General features: G+C 42.8%; 1 protein-coding gene across 2 annotated transcripts in view; it reads right to left on the bottom strand.

Moving 5' to 3' along the window:
• PDCD11 (programmed cell death 11) overlaps positions 1 to 10,700 on the bottom strand; it is a 41,255-nt gene extending 30,555 nt beyond the window's left edge. For both annotated transcript variants that reach the window (XM_057530659.1, XM_007187214.2), the window contains exons 1-7: positions 10,568 to 10,700; positions 9,133 to 9,251; positions 8,025 to 8,156; positions 6,807 to 6,974; positions 4,877 to 5,038; positions 3,284 to 3,407; positions 2,602 to 2,783 (exon numbers count right to left, since the gene is read on the bottom strand). In XM_057530659.1, coding sequence (XP_057386642.1) covers positions 2,602 to 2,783; positions 3,284 to 3,407; positions 4,877 to 5,038; positions 6,807 to 6,974; positions 8,025 to 8,156; positions 9,133 to 9,231 — 867 coding nt within the window. In that variant the 5' untranslated portion in view covers positions 9,232 to 9,251; positions 10,568 to 10,700. The remainder of the gene's footprint in view (positions 1 to 2,601; positions 2,784 to 3,283; positions 3,408 to 4,876; positions 5,039 to 6,806; positions 6,975 to 8,024; positions 8,157 to 9,132; positions 9,252 to 10,567) is intronic.
• Positions 10,701 to 10,712: the final 12 nt, after the last annotated feature.

Here is a 10,712-nt window from a genome sequence, read left to right on the forward strand (position 1 = left end):
GAGAAATGTAAATCAAAATCACAAGATACCACTTCACACCCACACCCACTAGAGTGGCTATAATAAAAAGAATAATTATAAGTGTTTGTGAGAATGTGGCGAAATTGGAACCCTTATATTGCTAGTGGGGATGTAAAATGTTGCAGCCACTTTGGCTGTTCCTCAGAAGTTAAAACACAGAGTTACCATATGACCCAGCAAGTCCATTCCTAGATATACACTCAAGAGAAATGAAAACATATGTCCCTACAAAAACTTATACACAAATTTCATAGCAGCATTACCCATAACAAGCCAAAAGTGGAAACAACCCAAATGTCTACCAACTCCATATGATGGAGTATTATTCAGCCATAAAAAGGAATGAATCACTGATAAATGCTACAACATGGATGAACTTTGAAAACATGCTAAGTGCAAGAAACCAGACATAAAAGGCTACATACTGTATGGTTCAATTTATATGAAATATCCACAACAGGCAAATCTAGAGATAAAAAGTAGATTCGTGGTTGCCAGGGGCTTGAGGGAGGGAATGAATGGAGAGTGACAACCAGTGGGTACAGGGTTTCTTACTGGGGTGATGAAAATGTTCTGGAATTAAATAGTGATGACAGCTGTACACCCTTGTGAATACACTGAAAAACCACTAAGCTGTACACTTTAAAAGGGTGAATCTTACTATATGTGAATTATATCTCAACTTAAAAATTGGAAAAAAAAAAAAACCCACAGTGATACAGAAAACTTTCCCAGAACTTAAGGATCTACATTTCTGGATTACAGGAGGTCAGCACAAATAAATGGAAAGAGAGTCATACAAAAGCACATCATTGTGAAATTTTAAAATGAAAGGGATAAAGACAAGATCCTTGAACATACAAAGAAAAGGAAATCAAAATAACATCAGACTTTTCAACAGCAGTAGAGGCCAGGTGACAATGGGAACAAGAACTTCAAAATTCTGAGGTATTTTTTACCTAGAATTCTAACCCCAGATTAACTACCAATCACACGTTAGAGCAGAATAAAGATATTTTCAGATATACTAGGTGTGCAGAAAAGAGTTAACATAGCAGGCCTGAGACTGCGATCCTTGGAAAAGCATGCTTGTGGGGTTGGCCCTGGCCTGGTGTCTGGGAACTTAGACTTCAAGAGGGTTCCCACCACTCTCAGAACTGAGTGGCTCACTATACCTAAACTATTTGTGCAAACAATATGGTTTATGCTAAACACTCGAATTCCTTAGGAGAGTCAGGAATTTTGGTACATGCCAGGCAGCGGGTGCCTATGTGACCAGCCACAAATAAAAACCCTCAATGAGCTTTGCTGGTAGACAACATTCACCCATGTTGTCATAACTTGCTGCTGGAGGAATTAAATACACCTTTTGTGACTCCACTGGAAGAGGATTCTTGGAGGCTTGTGCCTGGTTTCTTTCAGACTTCACTCCATGGGCCTTTTCCCTTTGCTGATTTTGCTTTGCCTCCTTTCACTGCAATAAATCACAGCCGTGAGGACCACTATATGCTGATGGTGAGTCTTCCTAGTGAATCACTGAACCTGGGAGTGGTCTTGGGAATTTCAAGACAAATGAGGGAAAGAAATTAACCTCCCATGTGCTTTTCTGAGGATGCTTCTGGCGAATGTGACACATTAAAATGAGTGAGTAAACCAAAAAAGAGGAATACATGGAATCAAAGAAGGTTCTATCCAATACAGAAGAGTGGGGAAGGATCCGGGATGACAGGGAAGGGAGCCCTAGAGAGCAACCAGTCCAGACTGGAGCCGGATGACAGTAAAAGGGGCTCCGGGTAGGGGAAAAAAGTAGCAAAGATTATTTAAAGGGTTTGAAAACACAGAAAATAGTGAGAGAAAAATAACTACAGGATGTATGAAGAAATAGTGAAAGGTAGGAAGAGAATTCAGCAAATGACAAAAACAAAGCTGATTAGCAACTCCAGGAAAAAAAAGCTGTTCAAGAAACAAATTATATTATCTAGCCCAGCAAATAAATAATATTTATGTAGTCATATAATTTAAACACTGAATACTGATTTAGCCAAAATTTTAATATACCTTTGTTGAAAGGTTGGGAGAAGGGAAGGATAAGAGAGCCAAAACTTCATCTACCTTGATAAGCAGTTAAAACTCAATGCCTCAAAGTGATAAGATGCAGCAGAGGCTTATTATTATACTTCAAAACACAGAGGTAAATTTCAAAAGATAAGCTAAGAGCTAAAGATGGGGGTTAGATGGGATAAGAGTTCTTCATCATAAGCCTTTTAATACCATTTGATCTTTTAGATCAGCACTATCCAAGAGAAATATAAGCCACATATGTAATTTTAAGTTTCCTAGCAGTCACATTGTAAAAACTACAAAGAAACAGCTGAAATTTATTTTAATAGTTTATTTAACCCAATATAGGCAAAATATTATCATTTCACCCCGGGGTACTGGCTACATTTCCAGTGCTTAATGGTCACATGGGACCAGGGGCTACCCTACTGGACAGCACTATTTTAGATTGTGTGCACGTACTACTTTAATAAAAATTATTTTTATTTTAAAAAATAGTAGTAACAATGAACGGCTTACCTTCTGTACCTGGGCTTTGACTACCAGTCCTGGTAGCAAGCTGTTGAGGGTCCAGTTTTGCTCCTCAGTAGCAATGGCAGCAGAAACTTCTGAGTAACCAACAGACAGACTAACAACTCCTCCACTGCCTTTCACCTCTTCAATAAGGCAGTTCAGGTACTGACCTACCTTCAATTTAGCACCTGCAAGTCCAGCCCCCAAAAGGAAAAATACCTATTATGAGAAGGACTTTTAACTTGGGCTCGAGTGATACCTGAAAGATCCATGGCCTACTAGCCCAGTTACCATGCAATACTCCCCATATTCCCAATTTCTCAGGGACCAACTACAAGAAGGGCGTGAAATGACCCTAACTGATCTGGAATCAACTACCACACAAAAATGTGAAAACCTCAACAAGGCAGGAGAGTACTGGTTCAGAGGCTCTGGGGGCCCAAATTTCAGTGGAATCTTCTAAGTGAGAAAAAGTGAAACTGGTCCATCAGATCTTAATGAGACTGCCACTCCCTGACCCTTCACACATCTCCCCTTTTCTATCACTTAAGATTAACAGTTGATTTTAGCAAAGCCAAACATGCTTCAGGGTCAGCATTCTGCATTTTACTCAACAAAGTGGCATTTAAATATAATCCCCCCATATACCACCTCACTACCATGGACTGGTCCCTCTTCTTCCTCTCACCTTTGTTCTTCTGTTGGATGTACTCCTGGGCTTTCTGCAGTGGCAGAAAAGCTCTGGCCCCACTAACACCAATGTCCACTAGATAGCCATGGTCTTCCAGGCTGGACACAGTGCCCGTGAGCAGCTGGAGGAAGGCAAAGCATTCCCAGAAGTTCAAAAGTCAAAGGTCATGGGACACATAACAAACATCCACTACCAAACATGACTGTTCCCACCATCCCATAATCCCACACATCCTCTCACTTTTAACTTTAAACCTCAATCCCTACGACACAGGGAATATAGCCAATATTTTATTATAACTATAAATGGAGTATAACCTTTAAAAATTGTGAATCACTATAATGTACACCTGTAACTTGTATAATATTGTACATTAATTATACTTAAAAAAAAAATTTGTTTTTAAAGAAAAGAAAAAAAACCTCAGTCCTACTACAGGATAGAAGAGGGAAACACATCAACTTTAATTCTCCCAGGGTTTGAAGGATCTTATGGTTTCCAGACAGTGAGGCGTTGAATAATGGAATGACAGAGAGGGGTTTCTCCCCTGGAGGATTTTCCAAAGATAGGAAAGACTTCCATGTTATGCAAAGAGATAAACCAGATGGCCTTGCAGTGCCAGCGCTCTCAGCACCATGACTAATGAGAATCCAGAACTACCCTTCTAGCTGTCATCATGTCTTTTCTAAGCACCTCCAAGATGTCTCCCCCCAAAATCCTGCCAACCTCCTTTACCTTTCACGGGAAGCACTGTGGCATTCAAATCTGGCTCTGACACTTACTAGCTACTTGGTGTTTGGCCACTTAAGTCACTTAAACCTTTTTCAGTCTGTTTTCTCAAATGTACAAGAGGGATACCTATCAGCCTCACAGGGTTGCTATGAAAATTTCTTCAGAGAAAGTGTCTAAAACAGCACCTGTCCAACAGCGGCCTCTCAATACCTGTCAATTTCCTACAACTTGGCTTACTATTATTCCCCACTCGACCCAACGTTCAGGGCCTGGTCCAAACTCCACCGCTTCTAACCAAACGTTCCAAGATCATACTGATCTCCTTCCTCTTAAGTGAGTATAGTTTACATGAGTGTGTTTTGTACCTACTTGACTTGGAGGCACTGAGTGGGGATACATTCCTCCCGAACCTGCATAGGCCTGGGAGATTCAGTAGTGGATCATCCATTAGTAGGGCTGACAGTCTAATTGCCCTGTCTACCCTGTCTCTCGCTCTCAGAGAGCAGCCCGCAAGCTCTCCCCACAAACGCCAGTGGCCTCTGAAAAAGACTTAATCTGTGAAGACGTCTCGGTAAAGAAGGCACTTCAAGGAACTCCTTCTTACCCTTGCTAAGATTCCTTGGAAGCATTTTTTTCCCCCTACCAGCAAATCTTGGACTTGCTTTCCCTTTCTCCCCTCCAGGGTAATGTGATTAGGTTCAAGTCTTCAATTTCCATTAAGTACCCAAAGTACCCTGGCGACCTTCCCCCCAGGAAAAGACGCATCCCCATGTGTAACAGTTAAGCTGAAAGTGCCCAGGAGGCAGGACAGGGAGAAGGCATGTTGCCTGCTCCTCTGCCCTGGCCCAAGGGACATACCATGCCGGGTTTCAGGGCCTCAGCACTCAGCACTTTGTTGACATTTCTGGGGTTCAGAGACAGCTTGACATTCTTTTTGCCCCTCTTTGTGATGTCCAGACTGCTCACCACACATCTCACCAGCATCCCAGGTGAGAAGAGCTCAGGCAAGCTGACCAGGTCCTGCAGAATACGAATGAGAAAAACCTGATACGTACCCTTCCCCTGCACTGAGAATTCATTGCCTGGTCCTGGCTCAGCGGTTTCTCATCCTCAGATCCCAAAGAGCCCAAAAGCCCAAAGATGAAGAGAGTAACTGCTCACCCACAAAGGAAGCGGCCTGTGGCCATGTCACAGTCTTGGATTACAGCTTAAGGTCTCCAAACATCTCCACGCAATGGGCAGATGTAAAATGACGTGTTAAAAGAATCGTCTACAGTTACGGTCTCTACTTCCTCATCTTCTCCTCACTCTTCAGCTCACTGCAATCTGAGTTCCACCCCCATCACTCCATACTTGATCTCCCAACAAAATCTCCAATGACTTCCATGTTGCTAAACCCAACAGTCCACTTTACAGTCCTTCTCTCACATGACCTTTACAAAGCATTGAACTCTGGTGCTGCTTCCAACCCTTCGTTCACCTTTTTTCTTCTCTGTGTCTCTGGTCCCACCTTCTTCTGACAGCAACTCTCCTTTTATTCAGCAACTAAAATATAGTATTTGCCCCAGGCTCGGTCTTTCAGTCTCTTCTCCCTCTAAGCAACTTCTTCCCCCTCCATAGCTTCAATTACCACCTATACAAAGAAGTCTCACACATTCATGTTTCTAACCCAAACGTCCCTGAGCTCCAGCATCACCTATCTACTGGTTGTCTCAACTGTACCTCAAACTCAACATAACAGAAAATCAAATCATGATCCTCTCTCCTAATCCAGGTCCCCTTTCAGGGTTTCCTGTCTCAGGGTGGTATGGCCAACTGTCAAACCGTGCTCAACAGAAACCTAGGACTCACCTCTGACATGTCTCTTGGCCTTGCCACCCATATGGAATTCGTCACTAAGCGCTGACTTTACCTCCTCAGCCCTCAGTAAATCCATCAATCTCAGAGCCTAGACTACGGCAACAGCCTCCTAACTGGTCTATAAGCAGCTACGCACGCCTCTTCAATTCATTCTCTGTGCTGTCTACATGGCACCCACCCCAGTGAGAACATTTCAAGGGCTTCCCACTGATTCTAGAAAAACAATCCTAAACATGGTCTGGCCTCCACCCAGCCCTCCAGCCCCATCCCACTCCACTCTCCCCGGCTCTCTCTGCTCTAGCCACACTAGCCTTCTTCTGCTGCATATCGGGCTCCTTCTTCCTGAACTCCCTTCCTTCCTTCTCTAGCATACCCTCATCCTTCCTACCTCAGCTCAGGCATCCCTTCCTCAGGCAAGTCTTCCAGGTTCCCTGGGCTAAGTCAAAATCCCCTTACTTAAAAAAAAAAAAGGGCTTCCCTGGTGGCGCAGTGGTTGAGAGTCTGCCTGCTAATGCAGGGGACACGGGTTCGAGCCCTGGTCTGGGAGGATCCCACATGCCGCGGAGCGGCTGGGCCCGTGAGCCACAATTGCTGAGCCTGCGCGTCTGGAGCCTGTTCTCCGCAGCGGGGGGGGCCGTGACAGTGAGAGGCCCACGCACCGTGATGGAGAGTGGCCCCCGCTTGCCACAACTGGAGAAGGCCCTAGCACGGAAACGAAGACCCAACATAGCAATCAATCAATCAATTAATCAATAAAAAATAAATAAATCTTTAAAAAAAAAAAAAAAAGAAGAAAAAAAAATTTCCCTATTATAAACTCTCTTGGTACCTTGTACCCTTCCTTCTTAACACTTAGCTAAGTTATCATTTTACATCTGTTGGTGTACTACTTATTTCCAGTTACAGATTTCATCCGGGTTTCCCTTACCTGCAGGGGTTCTTCTTGTGCCACCTGCTCATTCAGCTTTTCAGTGTAGGCATCACAGATTTCAGTCACTTGCACACACCCCTGGAGGTCGTTGGGGAGACTAATCACCAGTTCCAGTTCATTTACCTCTTTCACGCAACCCAAAATCCGCATCCCCTCACACAGGGACTAGGAGAGAAAAAGTGAAATGTATACAACAGAGAAGAGAACAATGATTGGGGAGGTTGGGGGGTGGGTGGTTCTGGCTTCTAGTCCCAACTCTGACATATAAAAGCTACAAGACACATATGTGTACATGTCAGTACACGCATCACACATCTGATTGAGCATCATGAAAGATCGACATTATACAACAGTGTTTCCAGCAGGGTGCTGGAGGGCACTCTCGCCTTTTCCTTTATTCCAAGCAGCCCAAACTCAAAGGCTTAGCAGGCAACACAATGCAGGACACAAGTCAGTGGAGACAATGGCAGTCTGGAGGGTGCATGCCAGGTCTAAAGGGCGCAACCACCATTCAGCTCTGTGTGCCTACAAACACGAGGGAGTGCGAGCTTGTATTGTCAGCACTTTCAAATTTTTACAGAAAAGCCGGAAATCACATTTTTGTGGAAATTTTTTTAGTTTCCTAATGTTGGCATGAAGTTAAACAATAATTTTTTTAAGTAGCACACAGGACAAAGAAAATAATTCTGCAGGCTGAATCTATATCTTTCCCTTCACTATCATTTGACTTTTTTTTTCTTTTAAAATTTAAGGAACATAATAAGACTGCTTCACTTCTCTGAGATAATTTCCACATCTACGAAATGAAAGGGTAGAATTAGAGCGATTGCTAAAGTTATTGCCAGTTCTAACCTATGACTCTACTAAAACACAAGTTCCATGAGGGCATCGGCGGGATGAGGGACTCAGCAGCTAAAAAGAAAAACTAAAAAAACTACACATGATCACAGGCACCGATTAATAATTGAAGGAAATAATGCTCAATTTTGAACAAAACTGGAAGAAGTTCTAGAGACATAAGCTACACACACATATTTATATGAAAAGAATGAAGGAAAAAAGGAAAGAGGAAAGGAAGAAGAACATATACAGACTTAAGCAACTCAGAGAGTGTGTTTAAAACAAAACCAGTTATAAAGCAGAAACTAACACACCATTGTAAAGCAATTATACTCCAATAAAGATGTTAAAAATAAACAAAAAACTTTGACAAACCTCCACACTAAGGATTTCAAACTTCTCTCTTACAAACTTGCTGCTTTCTCTCTTTTCAACTTTCAACTTTTTTGTTTTTGCTGGCTCTTTCTGGATCTTTTTCCTTTTGGTGGATTCCTCTTCAGTAGAAATCTAAAGGGGGCAAAAGATCCAAAAGAATAAAAACCAGTAATCCTTTCCCTCCAACTTCGGGTCTTCTGTCACCTTGCTTTGTTACCCTTCTACTCCACGCCACTCCCAATTGTTCCTTTAATTCCTGCCTCAATGCCAATCTCCTGTTCTGGCACCAATTCTCCCTTTGACCAAAATCTGAGCTCTGTTCTCAAAGCCCCTTCTCTTCTGTGTTCTTCCTCGACTGGGATGAGCACTGGGGTTCCCCGCTGGGAGAAGCAATTTGGAACAGTGCAAGAAAATAAAAGGTGGAGTCACGAAGACCCGAGTTAAATTCCTATCTCCACCATTATAAGCTGTGTGATTTCAGCTAAATTATATAAACTCTCTGGGCCTCAGTTCCTCACCATGGAATGATGATCTCTACTACACAGTACAGTTGGAAAGATTACATAAAATAGATGAGACCATACAATCAAATGTTAGTTACCGTCCCTCTAGCATTTGGAGCACAACCTACTCTAGGTGAAGATTTCAAATTCTACTGCAAATTATGATCACTTTATACAGCAAGGACCTCATTCAAAAATGCAGTGATCAAACTGTTTTCTCTCCATCCTTAATCAACATGTTAAGTTTCTAAGAATAAGAAACAGGGAATTCCCTGGCGGTCCAGTGGTTAGGACTCCATGCTTTCACTGCCAAGGGCGCACGTTGGATCCCTAGTCAGGGAATTAAGATCCCACAAGCCGGGCAACGTGGCCAAAGAAAGGAAAGAAAGAAAGAAACAATGGCACTGCAAACTCAAATACTAAGTGCCATGCTTCAAAAGATATAGCCTTGTGGTGGCATGGACTCTCTAACAAGTTTAATTTATAAAAGTAGACTTCAAGAGTCCAATCTGGAAAACCACACATTCTCAAACAAGGCTCATTCTCCATAAGGACACTAGAGAGAAAGTGTTCAGTGCGTCTTATCAAAAAAGCACACCACTTACATCAAATAAGTTGTCTTGTTCAAAGGACTGATGGAAAGCTTTCTCTTTCTCTGATTTGTGGGTCTTTCTTGTACCCCCTCGGGGGAAGCTTTCTTCCATGGTTGCCGTGTTTGGGTGTCCTAAAAACAAAGCAAAGAATTGGTGAGCTGTATCCTTAGTGTCAAGGTTGTGATCAATGGGCAAGAGATAGAGCCTTCTAGCACCAATGTGCTGGACAGCATTCAGGACTAAGAAATGGATGGTTTGATGCCAGGCAACAGATAATCCATAAGTCACCTTTCCAAAGGTCTTTGCTTCAAAACCACAAGTCCACACATTTTTCTCCAGAAGTTAGTTTCAATGTAGTAAATATCATTAAGCAGCTTCAGTTAAGTCACAGATACACAGATGAATACATAACCCCCTACCTTCAAAGAATACGCACACTTTTAAGAAGATAAAACAATTACACAAACGATCTAAAATACAAATCAGATTATAAACTATCAACGAGGTAGGAAATAATGAGGCTTCAGCAAAGGAGGAAAGCTTCCTGAAAAAGATGCTTTTGAGCTTAATGTTAAAAGATGAATAAGATTTTGACAGGTGGAAAGGGAAAAACAGAAGGAGTATGAGAAAAAGCATGGAAATAAGAAAAAACCAATTATTTCGATAAGCACCAGCAATATGTCCGTCAAGCTGCTCAAAAGCTTGATCTTGCCTTTCTTTGAAGAATTGTTCAACTAGATTACAAGGTGAATAAAGCATAATAATTGGAGTTAAATTTTAAAAGACACGTTGGGCTTTTTGTGTCAGATCTTTCATCAGGTGTGAATAGATTAACGTTCACTTTGGCAAGTCAGAGCCTTAAGAAGAGGGAAAGATAGAACAGTAACCAAAAAATATATATACTGCAGGCTATAGATTGGACAGGGAGATAGGACTGAAGGAAGGTACACCGGGTACAAGGATTCAACTGCAGTACAACAGAGAAATCATGAGAACCAGAACTACTGAATAGGTATAAGTGAGAATAGAAGATAGGAAGGGTTGGTTCTGAGAGACACTTGGGAATAGGAATCTAAAAAGGCTTGAGACTGTGAACGAGGTGAAGACCTAGAGGGAGCCTAGGAGTTGGAATCAGGAATGGATGTGTTTGGTAGAAACAGAACAAGCAATGCGGTCCAGTTTGCTAGGAATTTGACCCTTAATCTCATTTCAAACAAGGGGAAACTGAAGCTTCAAAGAGTAAAGCGATCCCGCGACAAAGAAGGGCCTTGAGCTACTTCCTGGGGACATATTCTGACGTTACAGGGACCACTCCAGCAGAGCCGGCTTCGGAGCCCCACCACTCACACGGCACTGCGAGTGCATGGCAGGGATCCAGAGTATCTAGTCCTGGGACAGACCTGGAAGCCACGAAGTTTCCACCCTTGTCGCCTTTTCCCCCACTCACCAGCCCCGGGACGCCAGCACTTCTACTTCGGAGGCCGCACCACTGTAATCACACACGCGGAGTCTAGAACACCGGCAGCCCAACGCTGCTCTTCCGGAAGCGTGGGCGGGCTCAAAGCCTACTTCCGTTAGCATGCTGTACCGGG

Source organism: Balaenoptera acutorostrata, chromosome 16 (genome assembly GCF_949987535.1).
Source record: "Balaenoptera acutorostrata chromosome 16, mBalAcu1.1, whole genome shotgun sequence".
Classification (NCBI taxonomy): domain Eukaryota; kingdom Metazoa; phylum Chordata; class Mammalia; order Artiodactyla; family Balaenopteridae; genus Balaenoptera; species Balaenoptera acutorostrata.